The sequence below is a fragment of the Drosophila pseudoobscura genome, chromosome 2, assembly GCF_009870125.1.
Source record: "Drosophila pseudoobscura strain MV-25-SWS-2005 chromosome 2, UCI_Dpse_MV25, whole genome shotgun sequence".
In the NCBI taxonomy this organism is placed as follows: domain Eukaryota; kingdom Metazoa; phylum Arthropoda; class Insecta; order Diptera; family Drosophilidae; genus Drosophila; species Drosophila pseudoobscura.
Genome location: NC_046679.1, coordinates 30772955 through 30789331, shown reverse-complemented (window position 1 = coordinate 30789331; position 16377 = coordinate 30772955). Strand labels below are relative to the sequence as shown.

The window sequence follows — 16377 nt, the reverse complement described above, 5'->3', positions numbered from 1 at the left end:
TATTATTATTGTTTTATTATGACGTCGCAGTAGGCAGCGATTGCATGTGGATAGGCCTGGCTTTTGCATTTGTAGAGTTTGCCTACCAGATATCTCCAAAGCGATACGATGCGATGCGATGGGATGGAAAAATATTGCAACTTTTGGCTGTGAAAATGAGTGTAATCATGAAAGCAATCAGCAGTTATCGGATTATAATAATACGCTGCCACTTAATTCTCTACAAATATTAAAAGCAAACAAATCATCGCTCTGTGATATATTTTAGGCAGTATCAACAGCATTTTCTTTGGGTTTTTGTCTTCTGTGAAAGCAGGGAAAGTAAAAGAAACTTTCGTTCAAGGCGAAGCTCTCACCATCCGCCAGGTTCTCTGGAAGTTTCCTGAAGTTAAGAATAGAATGAATGAATGGTATACACAGATATATTCAAGGACATACTTATCCAATGTCTCTGGCAACGTGAGGCATAGGCCAGCGCCAAAGAACATCAGGCAGCTGATGAAGATCGATGGCAGGGGCTTGTAGTATTGCGCCAGGTAGATCACATAGAATGCCACGGAGCTGGAGGCCAGACCCGCCACATGGATGTTGGACAGAGCTCTTCCCCGGACGCTGGTGGGGAGGATCTCCGCCGCGTACTGGATCTCCGCGTCGTAGGAGACGGTGGCTCCGAAGCGGCCCAGGGCCACCATGATGGCCAGGAGGACGGCATTCTGCTGGGGATCGAGAAAGGCTATGAGGCAGCCCGTTGCCGTGGTGATGATTCCACCGGCAAGGAGAGCCGTGCAGGCCATGCCCTTGCGTCCGATCTTGTTCTGCAGCAGGAGGATGGCCACTCCGGCGGGCAGATAGGCGATCGATGTGAAGGAGAACAGCTTGAAGGGAGACGTGCCCAAACCCTCCATGTTTCGGTTTATTACATCGCAGGAGAGCGTGATTATGACCCTGTCAACGGAACACTGTTTCTCAGAGTCTTTGGGATATATCGCAATCCAAACACTCACGACTTCAGCAGCAAAGTCAGTGTAAACCGACGCAGGCGGGGGGTCCTGAACATTCCCAGAAAAGTGTCCTCCTGGCTGTTCACCTTCTCCTCCTCGATCGTCTTCTCGCGGTAGTACTTCACGAACTCGTCGAAGGCGGAGTCCTCCACTTGTCTGCCATTGAACTTGGCAACTCGCTTGAGGCAGGCCACCGCCTCGTCGTACTTCTTTTTGGTGAGCAGCCACTGGGCGCTCTCGCAGATGAGCAGAGGATATACCAGGACTCCCAGAGCGGGCAACGAGGCCAGCCAGAGGTAGCGACGCCAGTTGCCAATCCAGATGGCGGCCCAGGGCGAAGTCATCAGTCCAAAGCAGTAGAAAACAGCCAGGATGATGTTGAGGCCGAAGGTACGACTTTTAGGACTTAGGTACTCAAAGACTAGAAAGGGGATGGTATAGAGATGAGACTTTGGGTATTAAAGGTGCTGCCACTCAAGTCTTAAACGATCAATGGAACCGGGAACCCTGTTGAAAGTTAATTGAAAACCGATGATCGCACCTCCCAATAGAGATCAAGAATTGTAAGAAGGAATCCTTCTGAGAGCATATTTTATGATATATTCCCCGAAGTGTGCCTAATATTTAACATTTACTCTTTCGTGCCCTGCGCTGCTCTGGTAACGGCCTTACCCGTTTGGGTGTTGCCGCATGGATGCATCCACACTGCATCCACAATCGCGTGCATCGCGCCAGCAGCTGGAACATCGCTGGCCACAAACTGCTATGCCGCGATACCCTCCACTTACACCGCCAGAAACCAAACGGATTTATTATGTTCTGATTTATTATTTAGAATGCGAGTAGTGCCAGGAGGAGGATGAGGGCAAGTTCTGCATAAGGGCACGCTCCCTCTGTTGGAGCTTCTCTGGAGCTCTTCTGTTGGAGCAAATGCTGACGCTCTCACTACATTACGTTTGCCCGGCATCGGAACAGCCTATAGAGGACCACAGAAGTGATCCCCATCAGCCCATTATAAAGCAGCCAACCGAATTTCGTTAGCGGTGGCGGTCTCGGCTCACGATCCAGGTCATTTTTAATGCACTGGACAAAGTAGGGGAGCTGGGACTTGTGCAAGGCGCGGACCAGCAACAGCACCAGCACTATGCCAAGCAACAGATAGTCCCAAGAGTTATCGTCTTGCGGGTGCTGCTCTTCTTCATCATCAGTGTCGTCTAAAATCCATTCATTTGGCTCTCCCATATCGCACTCGCTGTCCGTAGTCCAGCCATCGTCTTCATCGTTTACTAGGTCACTAGGCTCCGACATATTGGAATTTTTTTCCGGCTTTATGAGTGATTTAAACTATTCTGACAGCTTTCTCACAGTGTTTTCAGTATTGCATTGTTTTCTAATCAAAAAATTCCGATACAAAGGGGAGGGAACCAGAACAGGGTAGTCTCAAACGTTCCTGCATATGAATATGGGAAGCATACGAGTATCTGCAAGGAGTACTGCAAGGGCGACACCAACACCAAAAGCCTTGGTCCTTTTTTGGGATGCCAGTCAGTGGGCCGGACCCTCCCTATCACGCTATAGCATTGTACAGACTGTGCAGAAATGGAGGATGGCCAGCAGAGCAGGGGACCAATGATATGGAAAATCATCGGTCTCGATCATAGGAGACTTTCAAAACTAAGTACAGTCAGACAGATAATATTGAAGTCAGAGTATAGTACCCATGTATATTTCTACAGATTCCAAAATTGACCACAATGTGTGCTAAACAATGTGATGATAGAGCAGTTTCCATTGTTTTGGGAGCATGGAACTTGATCTCGGGACCATGTTGGTTCCTTCTCTCTGTATATTTCATATCGCAACGTAAGAAACCGGAGGATGGCACGATTGTCAGTTATGAAAAATTTTGGTATGTGTTTTGTATGATTGTGTTTGTTGCTGCGATAATACACACTCTGAGTGGGGTTCTGCTGCTGTTTGGCGTGTGGAAGGTGAGTGGAGTGATTCCTTATCTTATCCTTTCCAATTTGGCTTATTGTTTCTGCAGGACTATGGAGGAGTGTTCTTAGTGGGTATGGTTATTAGCAATTTCTTGCCAATCGTGTTGGTTTTAACCATAATTATACCAAGTAGGTATCAAGTGGCCCAATTACTTTGATATATGGTTTTTCGGTTACTTATTTCCTGTGCTTTCAGTTATACAAGTTTTTTGCGTGTTTAGAGCGCTCAATTACTGGAGATCGAACTGGCCTTAGTTCCAGCTACATATGTCTAGATCATGGAAACTATATCTTATAAATCAAAATTAATATATAAAAGACCATAAATTATCAGTATAAATAATGGAACCATTTCAGAACTGCTGTTCAGTTTACTGCCGTCTAAAGCGTTTCCAATGGAAATGAATGAATGAAAAAATTGTATGCGATAAATGAATCAATTTTCTATAGGATTAAGAAATTCTAAAGGGAGTAGTTTTATTGCATTATTTTTAAATAATTTTAAACAAAAAAGGTCGAACGCGTGACCACAACTACATATTGATGTAGTTAACTAATCCCCAGAAGTATGCTACAAGATGCGAATCAAACACGAAATCAATGGGTATCGAAATAGGGAGCAACATAAAAACTTCGAACATGAAACGAACTTTCTCCGATTCACGAGGAGTCCCACTAACGATTTCTACATATATATCGGCTCGTACTCACCCAAGATGTACATCAGATAGTACATGGTATCCGTGGAGAGACCCGAAACGAATCTGGCGACTGCAAACCAGTGCAAAGTGTAGACAAAGGAGGTCATAAAGTCACCCGCCGCCCCGCACAGGGTGGCCAGCAGCAAGGAGGGCAGGCGACCAATGTGATCCGACAGGAAGCCAAAGGTCAAAGTGCCCACCACGGAGCCCATAAAGAACAAGGACTGTCCCAGAGCGGGCTGGTGGGACTTATCACAGACCCAATTCAGCTGAAAATGAAAGGTGGAAAATGGTGATGATGATGATGCCCAAGTTGCAGGGCATGGATTAGTCACCTCCGTGGTGATGCTCTCGAAGCCGCTCTCCCGTATGAATATCCAATCGGTGCAGACACCATGCTCCGAGGCAATGCCCGTGCCATTAATGACATCCTCGAGGAGCGTGCAGGATGGTTGCGAGACATTCGAGTACACCGTTCGCAGCTCCTCCACACCAAAGCCCGTGAGATCTTCGTGGGCACACCTTTGGAATGTAATTTGGGATACACTTTGGGCACTTCTGCATCTGTGACAGTGACACTAACCAATGCTCGGGCGTAAAGGTGATGAGAGTCTGCGAGAAATAGTGCAGCGATCCGAGAATATTCGTATAGCCATACAGCAATAGGATCACAACCTGGAATTTCCCATAGTTTCCGCACTTGTCCAGAATTGCAATAAAGTCCATGGGGTGGAATCTTTTCCGACTAGAACCGAAACTGGCCGAAATCAGTGTCCAACTGGAGTGAAGGGCCCCCAAGAGGCTACCAAATTGAGGATTTTTTGCTGCAATTTTCGTACAAGGTACGTGTGAAAAACAGCTGCCTCCACATGTGGGTCGGGTAAACACATTTCTCTCAAAGACTTGTGCATTATCTGCAGTTTCATTTCCACTGCCATTTCCCTCTGTTAACCTCCATTCGCGACATTGTTGCATTAGCCTGACATTCTTGTTGATCAATTGCTTTGATCTTCTGGCTAAAAATAGTTAAAACATATGACACAGCCACAGCCACAGCCACTGGCACGACTTTGATTCCCTGCTATACTTAGGAGTACGAGTGGCTGTCGTTGCAATGCAATGGCGAAAAACAATGCATGCAGCTGTCAATGGCTTAACCGATCGCAGATACAAATTTGCGGCCATAAATTAAGCGCACAAAACGGTAAATATACGTGGAATTGTCGCAGACACTGGCCTGTGGGAAGTGGTGAAGGGTATGGCTATGGTATATGATAGCTAGAGCAGAACATGGAGTGCACTTTAAAGCAATCAATTAGGTAATAGATACAAAATATTATCTACAGTTTCCTTCCTATAGAAATCCTTCAAGATATATATTACCATATCCTCTCGTGCATTCACTTGTACTGTACCCCCAATCAAAGAGTATTATTAATGACATTATTTGCTTAGATATCGAGTGTTTCGGCCTGGCCTGCCGACATCAGCACGTTGACCTTTCGCTTTATTAGGCGGCTATGTTGGCAGGCAGACCCCGACCCCTGTCTTCCCTCTCTCTCTCTCTCTTTCCAGGCACACTCTTAATTCAATTGCGGACACTCTGACCTTTTGCGCATGCGCGCAGCGCCATCGACTGCCATTTCATATGGAGACCCCATAGCCTGTTCTTCTGGGGGCAAACTAATTACCAAAAAAAGAAACAACAAAAGCAAGTCCTAGACCGCTGCCTATATGATAATTTAACATTTCAATTGTCGTAAAGCGAAATAAATTTTCACATAATTGCCGAAAAGTTGAGGTCCGTCCAAAGGCGGGAATCGAAATCGAAAAGCAGAAAAAAGTGAAAGGGCAAGTGGCTGTGGCTGTGGCTGTGGCTGTGAGTGAGGTCCCTTTAAATGGTTTAGCGGAAGAATAACCTTTCTAAGTCGACACGATAACTGCGCCAAAGTTGAAGCCAGGCACACGATTTGCCAAAGCCAGTGCCAGTGCCAGTACCGCCAGGTGGTGGCACCACCACGCAGACACAGACACCATAAACGACTCCTCGACTTGTTTGTATCTGTGTCTGCGCCATATGCATGATCGCTGAACTTAGTCTTTGGTCTCTGGTCTCTGGGTCTCTGGTTTCTGGTCTGTGGCCAGGTCTCGTCTCTCTTGATCTTAAATTAGTTTATTGCTGGCTGCGCCATGTGAAGCAGGCGACATTTGCCGCCAGTTTTGACTATAAATTGCCAGAACGCCATCCGAGTGTCTGCAGTTTCGGTTACTTCTTCTAAAGCGATTGTTCATCGTTGTCGTCGTCGTTTGGGATCCGAGAGTTAACTGTGGAGGATACCTGTGCCACACAGGACAACGTTATGCTGAAGGTTGGCTCTAGTACTGTGGATTACTCTGTGAAGACCCCCGCTAACCCCAAGCCTCTGTGTGTATCCCTCAGATATTCCTGCTGAGCGCCGTGCTCGGCATTGCCTGTGCTGGTGTCATCGGTCCCGGACCTGGTCCTGGTCCGTACTATGGCGGACATCCTGGACCCGGTCCCGCCCTGCTGCCCTACGGGGGGTATGCCCCGCATCCTGGCCCTTATGCAGCACCCAAGCCTGCGCCCGCACCAGCACCAGAGCCGTACGATCCCGAGCCCAAGTATTCCTTTGGCTATGACATCCACGATGGCTACACGGGAGATCTGAAGAGTCAGCACGAGACGCGGCATGGCGATGTGGTCAAGGGCAGCTATTCCGTGGTGGATCCCGATGGCACCAAGCGCACAGTGGACTACACAGCCGATCCGCATCACGGCTTCAACGCAGTGGTGCGAAAGGAGCCGCTGGCCTACAAGCCTGCCCCTGCCCCTGCTCCAGCTCCTCTGCATCTGGCAGGACCTGCTCACGGACCCATCCCACTCCATCTGGCTGGACCTGCGCCAGCTCCACCTCTACCGCCAGTGCCCAAGGCTCCCCTGCTATCCTATCCTCTGGCTTATAGTCATCATGCTCCAGCTCCAGCTCCAGCCCCAGCTCCAGCTCCTGTGCCCGTACCCGTGGCTGCTCCTGCACACCATTTCCACCCAGCATATCCTGCCCTAGCACACAGTCCGTACGCCCACTATCCAGCACCCGCCCCGGTGGATCCCCACGCCTACTATCATCACTAAACACAGAGACGGTGGCGGTGGCGGCGACTGTTCTGTTCTGATCTGATCTGATCTGACTTGATTTTCCTTCTATTTCTGCTACTCCGTAACTCTCCGTGCCTCTCTCCTTTGCCTTTGCTGCGTTCTTGGTGGTGTAGATTGTCTATAAGTCTATAAGGTTTAACCACTAGATCTATGTACATACTATATGCTATCGTTAGTAAAAGATTCTGTAGCGATAACTAGATAAATAATCAAGAGAACAAGAGATCCATTAAAACTCCCTTCTGTTTCTTTAACGCAATTGATGTGTGTTTTATTTATTCTTGTATCGCAATTGTTTTTTTTTCATATATGTATATGTTATATGAGATATCGTATATATGATATATGGTATGTATAATTATTCCGATTATGTGTTGTATATAAACGTCACCACCATATAGTCGTATGTATTATATGTATAAATGTAGTTCCAATGTATATATCATATCATAATATGTTTTGTTATGTTATGCATAGTACTAGAACAGATTGAAATGTGTGATACGATATCGTGACTTCAAAAAGTTGTCCCTTCTCTCCTCCTTCTCTATTTATTTTTTAGGTATACAATTTAAATACGATTATAGTCCTTAGTTTTGTAATAAACGGTATCAAAAGATAGGTACAATTGAGTCATATGCCTGCTACCCACTAAATTAATTTCGAATCAACGGAAATAGCATTTAGTCGCCGCCAAGCTCTCGGGGCTCTCTCGTTTGTCTATCTGATTGATTTGCTGATCGATGGATCTATAAGATACTTCAACTAAGGGTTTCTTTTGGGGTCTTTAGGCTGAGATACATACCATGGAAAGTGCTGTGCTCTTTAGGGGGGTAGGGGCTTGCATTTGGACACAATTTAGCTAAGTATTTGCTTAGAATAAGTTACTATTTTATCAGATATTTCCATATGTTAAATAAGCGGCTAATATAGCTCACAATATACTGTTCATAATTCATAATTTCTTCGTTGATTGTTTGGCTTCCATCCCTAATCCTTCTTTCCCGGGATAATGCATAACTATATATCGTATAAATTGTTTATCATAGACAACCACTTGATAATGATTCCACTGAAGACTATTTTGGGATATGCTTGAATTGCTTTTGCTTCTGATATTTCATTACACATAATATTGTGTATCCGTATAAAAGACTTTTGAGCAAATAAACAAATATAAGTTGTATTCAAAAATGTATTCAAAATGATTAGTAGTTTTTCTTCTGGCAGCTTTTTGGCTATATTCTCAACTCTTAAATTCGTACGAGTACTCCTACAAATTGTATTTCGATCTAGATATATTTGGTATATTATTTTATCGGGTCATATATGTGGGTTTTTTCGACTAATTATTCGATTACGATAGATTAAGCATTCATCGGGTTATTATTGGGTTTTGGTTCATTTGTTTATAACTAGAAACGGAGGGTTTTCATTTATTAAAGTTTGATTGGTGATTGGTTATTGGTAGGACACTCCTCTCCTTTAGGATTTGTGGGATTCGAAAATTTAGCTAACTGCATTTTAAAGATACATCATAGCTACACATCTATTCGTATTCTGTATATCTCTAGTAGGTATTATCGTATATAATTCATTCTAGATTTATAGTCTGTTTTTTTCTTTTTGGGTTGGAAAATGTTTGAAACCAAATGCTTGATACATGTAAAAGAAGAAGTTCCGTTTCCTAAATCCTGTTCCATATTGTCCATATTTTCGTACTTAATTTCGTTAACTAAAAACGTGTAAATATTTCAAGAGAGATAGAAGTTCAACTAAGTATTGCTATAATATATATTTTAGAAGGTATATTTTTATATGTTGATGTTGTTTTGTGGGTTAAAATGTTACTCTCTTTTGTGGTTATACTCGTATTTGATTGGTAAATTGCGATATTTCTTTCTGAATAGACATCTAAAGTGGTATTTTTGTGGTATTTTTTAAGGTATTTTAATGGTATTTTAAAGCGGTTGTTCGTAGTTCATTATTTAAATTTTTTGTTTAGAATAATTTGACTAGTTTGCAATCAATGGAATGATTCGTTTTATGATAGGATTCTGTTAGATGTTAGAGTTAAGATTAGAAATAGAAAAAGGTGGTCCATTTGGTGATCGTATTCGTGTCAGCATATGATTTGTTTAGGTATCTAGAAATCTACACATCATCAGAAATTAAACTCAAAACAGGACGGGGGGATGTTCAATAATAAGTTTCTTTAATTAAAAACATTTTGCAGCACACACTTTCAGTTAGCACAGATACTAGATAATTAATATTAAATAATATTAAGAGAAATAATACACAAGAACTATCGACTCGACGTGGAGAATAAATAGAGTAGAATAGGAATTAAAAAATTATGAATAAAACTCTGTTGGATTGTACATTTCGAAAGGCTTATTTCATAAGCTTTTCCAAAGTGATATGGTATGGGGTTCTAAGTCGGAAATATTTGAAATTTTATACTCTTTCTTTTAACAATTTCTGATTATGCTTCAGCTATGATATATAGGTTCTTCCCTCCTTCCTTCCATCCATTATTTTTATAGATATATATATATGTAGAGGGTATAGCTTTATGGGGTATATGTATGTATCGCTTAAAACCTAATCTTTTCTGCATTATTTCCAGCTTTCAATATGTATGTATCCTCTCGATATATCGTATATATACTATATATATAGATTTCTGTTGTATCTTTTCCATAACTACTAAAAAGGATCGATCCTCAATCCTCAATCGCATGCATATTTTGTGTATAAATAGGGGACTGTATCCGTATCTTGATTGGACTGATTTCAGTTAAGTATCAAAGGGGTTTTTGCTGCTCTTAAGCTCCACACAGGTCTTCTCCGTCGTCGTTGTTGTGTTTGTGGTGGTGGTGTTGCTGCTGCTCGAAGTCTCCTCTTCATCCTCATCCTCCTGATCCTCCTTCTGGCGGCTGCTGTTCTCCACTTCCTGTTCGGTTATGATGGTCACCAGGCCACTGGCTTTTTCTAAACAAACAAAAACACAGATATTTTGGTATAAGTAAGGTTAATCTTTAAGGACTTTCTGCTGTTCTGCTGCTGCAAAAAATAAGAAAAGACAACACTCATTGTTTTGTAGGGCATTACCGGGCACTGAGATTCTTTCAATCCATTCAACATTTTTAGGTGAGATCTGACCAAATGAGAGCATAAGAATGCAAAAAGCAAGAGAAATATATATTCCAGATTAGAAGAAATCACAATCAACAGTCAAGAAAGCACAACATCAATCACAAACAAATAAAGTTCTAGGAAACATGGAAATAAACTCGAAGAAAAATGAAGGAACCGAAACTTTATGCAATTTCCGCACCATTCAAGTGCTGCTGCTGCTGTTGATGTTGCATCAGACTCGAGTGCGGTGGCGGCGGCGGACGTCCGTCGTCGCCCAAATATCCCCCGGACATGTCAATGCCACCATTTCCCGTGAGAGCGCCTCCTCTCTGAGAGTGCTGCTGCTGTTGTTGCTGCTGCTGTTGCTGCTGCTGCTGCTGTTGGTGCAACGCATTCAGTGCCCCACTGAGCTGATGCTGATGATGCTTGGCCGCCAAATGCTGCTGCAGATCGTTTTGGAGTCCTGGCAGCATGATACCCTCTGAGGGTGCGTGTATTATAGCAATCGAAAGGTTAGTCAGAGTCAGGGGGCTGCTCCTAAACCTAATTCTAGTCCTAGTAAAACTCCTTCGATAACTCACTTGAATTGTGATCGTAGTGTCCATTCTGTTGGTTCATCTTGGCCGGGGAGTCCGTGTTGAGCTGCGAGGCTGTGACCGAACGGGTTTGCAGGGTATTCGGCTTCGAGTTGAGTGCAGAGCCCGGGGCACTGGGCAGGCCGCTGCTGGTGGCACTGCTGCCGCCATTCGGCTCGTCCAAGAGCTGTCGCAGACGCTGCAACTGTGCCTCCAGCTGCCGATTGTGATCCTCGAGGATTCGCATGCGCGCCTCCAGGCGACCCTTGTGCTGGCGCAAGAGTTGGGCCTCCGCCATCATGTCCTACAAGAATAAGCGACGATTAGTGGAGATCTTAGAGGGGGGAGGAGGCTATCCCACCTGTCCCTGTTCTCCTTGGCCGCCTCCCAGTCCTCCCGACATGCTGCTGCTGCTGGAATGCTGCATGCCATTCGTGTCGTCTGGGGTGCCGCTCTGCTGTTTGGTGCACAGCTGCTGGTACTCCGCCTGCAGATTGGCATTCTCCTCCTCGAGATCCCGTATGATGGCCTCCAGCTCCTCCCGCTGCTCGGCGTCCATGGCGGCCATCACCTGGACAGGACTCTTTGGGGCACTGCTGCCATTGCTGGTGCCGGGCAGAGCCTGGCAATACTGTGCTATCAGCTGGTGCTCATCGTCGCTGTCGGGCGTCGAATTGGAGCCCGTGCCGCCGTACTCGACCTGCGCGAGCCGTGAGGCATACATCTCCAGGCGTGTGTGCATGTCGCTCTGCAGCTGGTGGGTGGTGTGCTGCGGACTGGGGGCAGGACTCTCCAGGGCATCACCTAAACGATCAGGAAACGATGTTAGAGTCTGTCTGTGGCCTGTGGCTTTGCCCATGGCTTACCCTCGAGGACACTCTGGACGGGCAGGTAGCCCACACGCGGATGCTTCTTAAAGTATTTGCGACTCTTGAATTTGTTCTTCAAAGCGCGCGTAAAGTCGCGCACGTCCTCCGTGGAAGTGGTCTGCAGATAAAGGATTATAAATCAGTACAAAACCATGGAATAATCTACAAATATATCTTTACCGCTGTGCAGTATTCATGCATCGGATGCGTTAGCTTGTGGTTCTTGGCATTCCTTCCGAAGAAGAAGCACTTTTGGCACATGTCAAAGTTGAAGCACTTGAGGCAGCGATACCGGAAGCCCACGATCGGATACTCCTTGCAAATGTTGCACTTGGCCTGATGCTTGGCCGCCTCGGCGGCAGCCAGACGATGCAGCACGGGCAGCCACACCAGACTCTGGGGCTCGTGCTGCAGCCAGCCGAGGAAGTGCTGCAGTTCGATGGAGATCTCCTGATTGCCATCGATGGCCTCCTGGGAGATGCCAGCCTGTTCGAGGCACGAACGCACAGAGGGCTCAATGTTGGAGCCACCAAAGGCGGCCACTTCGCCCAGTTGTCGGGGGACCTGTAAAGATCGGGAGCACAGAAGATCGTATTACTACTCGTACTCCCTGGAGGGGGATCCACTGTCATCTCTTACCTGTATGCAGTCGTGCAGCAGGAGGCCCAGTCTTCGTTGATCTGCTCTTCTTTCGGTGTCTGCCACCAGGCGGAACAAGTAGCGATACTTCTCCTCGAGATGCCCCTTGCAGAGCAGCACCAGGCCCACCTTGAAGCTCAGGACACGGATCTGGCCGGTGCGCTGCGAGTCGTAGACATTCAGTATCCAATTGATGGCCAGGTCCAGCATCAGCGTCAAATCAATTTTATCGATTGTCACATAGAGCGAATGCAGCACCGTGGTCATGTCGGGTATATCGATCAGCTTGTCGTTCTGTGCCCTCAGGCCGTGCCGATCGAAGGACTCGCAGGCAGTGGCCATCGTAATCCTATCGAGAGCTACACAAGAAGAAGGAGAACGGTTTTTAGTGAATGTTTTCTGAGTGGAAGATTCTCCGGGCCTACCCAATCTCTTTTGCACAGAACGCAGCTTCATGGCCGTCCTGTAGGCGGAGAAACGTATCTCATTGAGATCCGCCAGGCCCTTCATTAGCTCAATCATATCCGGATGGTCCCAGTGTGTCGTCTCACGTTCGTGGCTATCATTTCAGACATCATCGTCATTAGGAGGGTTACACAATCCGTTAGGGACACTGATACTCACTCGATGTAGTAAGGCACATTGGCTGCCGTTGTGGCCCTCTCCCAGGGGGGCTTAACGCTCTGTCCCAGATTCGGTAGCGGTCCAATGGTCCCACTGTTCGATGTGTTCCGTCCATCGTCCCCGTTCTCGTGCGCCTGCTGGGCCCCTGCCGCACAGAGCACCTTCTGGCGCTCATCCATGGCAATTTGCAGGAGTTTCATGCTGCAACGACAACGAAAATCCCTCAATGAACAAGCGACAATCGAAGGATAAAGGGCAGTGCCCCCCCCCCCCCTCCCCATCCCCCGCACTCACCGAGTATTCAAATCCTCCAGCTTTGAGAGGCAGGGCGTGGGCACAAGCACTTGATTCGCCGTGAAAAAGGATTGCTGCTCATTACAGTCGTCCAGAAGGGCACTGGCCGTCGTCATCTTGTCACGCAATCGCTGCAGCTGCTGCATCTGCTCGTTGGCCTCCCCCACGGACACGGGCGACAGCCAGGAGTTCTTTGTCTGCTCGGCCAATGCCACACGGGAGCTCAGATCCTCGAGTATCTTCTGGAATTGACGCATTTTCTGGTGAACGAAAGAAAGAGCACAAAAGGTTTACGAATTAGTTGCGTAATAAAAGAGATTATCTGTGGAGGTAGAGGTGTTTAAAGGGTGCCTACAAATGTATGTTGAGAATTATTCAGATTGTGGGGAAAGCCTTCATTATATGGCACACAAATAATCTAAGATTTATTTTAATTTCCTTATGCAAATTGCCATCGTTTTGTGACTTATTTTTTATTTTTATTTTTAAAGGCAAAACTTGGTTTATTTAATCAAAAGGCAAAGGGCATATGTGCCTCAATAAAAGCGTTCCTTAAATATTTTTACATATTTTTAGAGCAAATAATACAAAAAATTAATGTAATATTTAGTGTTTAAGGCTTTTTAAATTACAATTCTACCAAAACTGTAATAAATATGAACATAAAATATTCCCTAAAAAATCCTCCTAAAGTGGAACAATTTTGTATGGAAAGATTGAATATAATTATAACAATAAAATCCTCATAAATTTCCTAAACCAATCTTTAATCTTCAAACTTTTAGGTCTATAAAAAATGCATGAAATATTTGCTGTAAATTCTGTAAATTTTTCTCAATAAAATAAAAACCTCATAAATTTCCATTAATTTTTGTAGTAAAAAATATTCATTCTTTAAAAAAAATTAATCCTAAATCTTCAATCCTTTCCAATATATAAAGTCTTTAGAAATTGCATAAAATATTTGCTGTAATTTTTTTATAAATTTTCTCAATGAAAGTTTCCTTGGCAAAACTTTTTAAAACCCGTAAAATGTATTTATTATGACTGCAAAAGAGATTTGCTTTTCCTCCCTTTTTGTCCGTGGATCAGCCGTATATCCTTTACACCTCCCCGTAAATTGCTTCGTTCTTTGCATTAGAGCCAGAACCAGAACTGCCTTTGCCCTGCTTCTGGCCAACATTATAATCCCCTTGACGGGGCCCATAATAAGCCGTTACAGCAGCAACAGGAGCCCCCATCCCCCCTGCCCAGACATAATCGTAATTAAAGTTCTGCCAAGGAGGAGGGAGAAGAAGGATCAGAGAAGGCTGTGCCTCCCAGAAGAGTATCCACAGTCACGTCCATACATACATATATCCTTTGGGGCAGGTCCCTGTGTCCCTGTGTGTGTGCATGCAAATGAAATGCATTTTCTTGGCTGCTGGTTCTTCCTTTTCCTTTTTCCCTGCCATTGTCTTGCGGCAAATTAAGTTTTATGCACATGACCAAAGGAAGAGCCAAGAAAATTAAGCCAAAAGGATGCCGCTGGAGCGTAGCAGTGGAGTCATAATAAACAAGTGACAAAAGCTAATTTTATATAATTAGGGCTGGTAAATGATGAGCCACTGGGATAGCTCTTTTGTGCAGGATATGGGAGCACTGCTGGAAGAAAGGATTCTGAATAGATGGTTTTGAAAAGATGCTGAAAGATCCAATGTGAGCTAAAGATGAATTTCTTTGAAGAGAATACAACAGATTCATTGCCCAAAAGGAGGGGGAGTGGTGATATGGTGCTTTGTAGGGAGATCTTTTGCTTAGGAAATACTCGTATTTATTCCCCAGTTCCACATGGATTTCCTGCTCAAGGGTCTGCTTAACGCGTTTCCATTTGACTAGCAAGTTTTCCTTTAGCCGTTGATGGTTTTTTATTCGAATTTTGAAGACCCTTTTCCGGCCTTTTCAAGCCTTGATTGATTCTTTGATTTATTTGGAAATTCCGGCACAGATATTCCAAGAATTTCCATCGAAATTCCTGCCTTTTCCCTCCTCTGACTATCCATCCATCCATCTATCTCTCTGTCTATCTATCTATCTATATATTCATCTATCTATCCATCTATCTCTCTCTTAATCCATCTATCTATCTATCTATCTATCTATCTATTTATATATGTATCTCTCTATTCATCTATTTCTCTACCTATCTCTCTATCAAACTCGCTCCCTCTCTCTCTCTCTCTATCGCTCCTCCGGGAATCTGTTATTTTTTTGTCCATGCTGCCTTCCTGCCTCGCAGTTGCATCTTCATTAGCAGTAAAAAGGCTGCTGCTTTCGCGTTACCGTTTATGCTCTTTGCCCTATTGGGGGTAGCCCCCTCTACTCCCCTCATGGCCCCCATTTGCTCTCTTCTTTCAGCACTTTTTCCGCTGTGCCAATTTGGTGCTTTGTAACTTTAAACTGGTAAAAGGAGGAGCACAAGGAGCAGCCAGTAGCATCATGCATCCATGAGACGTGCAACAGGAGTCGAGCACAGAGGAGAGCCCAGCAGATGTTGCACACGTTTCATTTAGCCCATTTTCCATCGGCACTCCCCCCCCCCCCCCCCCCACCCCCCTACCCCCTACTCCCTGCCCAGTGCTTGGGAAATTTTCGCTTTTCAATTTTTACCTTTCGCACCCCATTCCGCCTTCCATCCGTCTGGCATCCCCCGCCCCACCTTCCCACCGTCTGGTGTCTGCATTTTCCATTTCCATAAACCGAGCAACAACAACAAGAGGGAAAACTTTCATTGGCTCTGCCTCTGAGCTCTGCTTCTGCTTCTGCTTCTGCTGTGGCATTTTGCATGCAACAAGCACAAATGCATTTTCCTCGTTTCTTCGGCAAAAAGGCAAAAGTTTTTCCCTCAAACCACGCCCCACCCCACCGCCTGCAAGCCCTATACCCTGCTCCTCCTGCCACTCCTGCCACTCCTTCCACTCCTTGCTGTTCTTTCGTTTACTTTATTATTTCATTTAGTTTTCCCTCTCTCTCCCTTTCTCCACCCCGCAGTTGGCTTTCCCTTCTGTGATGCTTCTGTGTGTAGTTTTTTAATTTAGTTTTCTTCAAGTTTGTGTTTTTGATTTGCAACTTTTCCTTTAGCTTTTCCAGCCTTTAACTCCTCTTGCCCATTGCTGTCTCCTGGCTCCCGCTGCTGCTCCTTCTGCTGCCTTCAAGCTCCTCTGGCTGTTGGGACAGCGTTTATGCCTCATAATGCCAAGCCCCCACATGGGTCCTGTCTGCTGTCTCTCTCCCTCTCTCTCTGTCTGTTTTCCCTCTCTCTCTCTGTCTCTCTTTCTCTCTGTCTGTTTACCCTCTCTTCTTCTCTGTCTGT

At 45.2% G+C, this 16377-nt stretch overlaps 4 protein-coding genes across 28 annotated transcripts in view; 2 read left to right on the top strand and 2 right to left on the bottom strand.

Annotated features, from left to right (window-relative positions):
- Nucleotides 1-168: 168 nt before the first annotated feature.
- LOC6897986 (organic cation transporter-like protein) lies at nt 169-4485 on the bottom strand. Of its 2 annotated transcripts, XM_033381435.1 has the most exons (6): nt 4286-4485; nt 4038-4224; nt 3713-3971; nt 1005-1422; nt 439-945; nt 169-382 (listed from the first exon to the last, which is right to left on the bottom strand). In XM_033381435.1, the coding sequence occupies exons 1-6, from the start codon at nt 4426-4428 to the stop codon at nt 265-267; spliced, it is 1632 nt and encodes a 543-aa protein (XP_033237326.1). In that variant the 5' UTR covers nt 4429-4485; the 3' UTR covers nt 169-264. The 2 variants fall into 2 exon arrangements, with proteins under 2 accessions (XP_033237326.1, XP_033237319.1); XM_033381428.1 differs by having other exon boundaries at nt 3713-4224.
- LOC26533111 (uncharacterized) lies at nt 2738-3360 on the top strand. Its single transcript, XM_033381463.1, has 3 exons — nt 2738-2992; nt 3049-3130; nt 3198-3360. The coding sequence occupies exons 1-3, from the start codon at nt 2756-2758 to the stop codon at nt 3254-3256; spliced, it is 378 nt and encodes a 125-aa protein (XP_033237354.1). The 5' UTR covers nt 2738-2755; the 3' UTR covers nt 3257-3360.
- Nucleotides 4417-7134, top strand: Cpr92A (Cuticular protein 92A). Its single transcript, XM_001359999.4, has 3 exons — nt 4417-4544; nt 5278-6071; nt 6143-7134. The coding sequence occupies exons 2-3, from the start codon at nt 6063-6065 to the stop codon at nt 6854-6856; spliced, it is 723 nt and encodes a 240-aa protein (XP_001360036.3). The 5' UTR covers nt 4417-4544; nt 5278-6062; the 3' UTR covers nt 6857-7134.
- Nucleotides 7135-9069: 1935 nt separating this feature from the next.
- The window catches only part of Dys (Dystrophin), a 177817-nt gene continuing 170509 nt past the window's right edge, over nt 9070-16377 (bottom strand). For 10 of the 24 annotated variants that reach the window (XM_015182894.2, XM_015182898.2, XM_015182900.2 and 7 more), the window contains 9 exons: nt 13026-13285; nt 12732-12932; nt 12533-12666; nt 12108-12466; nt 11649-12032; nt 11466-11586; nt 10961-11403; nt 10606-10903; nt 9070-9877 (listed from right to left, as the gene is read on the bottom strand). In XM_015182894.2, coding sequence (XP_015038380.2) covers nt 9684-9877; nt 10606-10903; nt 10961-11403; nt 11466-11586; nt 11649-12032; nt 12108-12466; nt 12533-12666; nt 12732-12932; nt 13026-13285 — 2394 coding nt within the window. In that variant the 3' untranslated portion in view covers nt 9070-9683. Of the gene's footprint in view, nt 9878-9997; nt 10044-10070; nt 10506-10605; nt 10904-10960; nt 11404-11465; nt 11587-11648; nt 12033-12107; nt 12467-12532; nt 12667-12731; nt 12933-13025; nt 13286-16377 lie in introns of those variants that run through there. The other 14 variants (XM_015182892.2, XM_015182895.2, XM_015182901.2 and 11 more) reach the window with 8 other exon arrangements.

Coding starts and splice junctions, on each gene's coding strand:
- LOC26533111 (XM_033381463.1), top strand. CDS start 2,756: ATGTGTGCTAAACAATGTGATGATAGAGCAGTTTCCATTGTTTTGGGA. Junction 2,993..3,048: donor TGCTGTTTGGCGTGTGGAAG/GTGAGTGGAGTG, acceptor TTGTTTCTGCAG/GACTATGGAGGAGTGTTCTT. Junction 3,131..3,197: donor TTTAACCATAATTATACCAA/GTAGGTATCAAG, acceptor CTGTGCTTTCAG/TTATACAAGTTTTTTGCGTG.
- LOC6897986 (XM_033381428.1), bottom strand. CDS start 4,428: ATGGACTTTATTGCAATTCTGGACAAGTGCGGAAACTATGGGAAATTC. Junction 4,225..4,285: donor ACCTTTACGCCCGAGCATTG/GTTAGTGTCACT, acceptor TACATTCCAAAG/GTGTGCCCACGAAGATCTCA. Junction 1,423..3,712: donor CTATCTGATGTACATCTTGG/GTGAGTACGAGC, acceptor TCCCCTTTCTAG/TCTTTGAGTACCTAAGTCCT.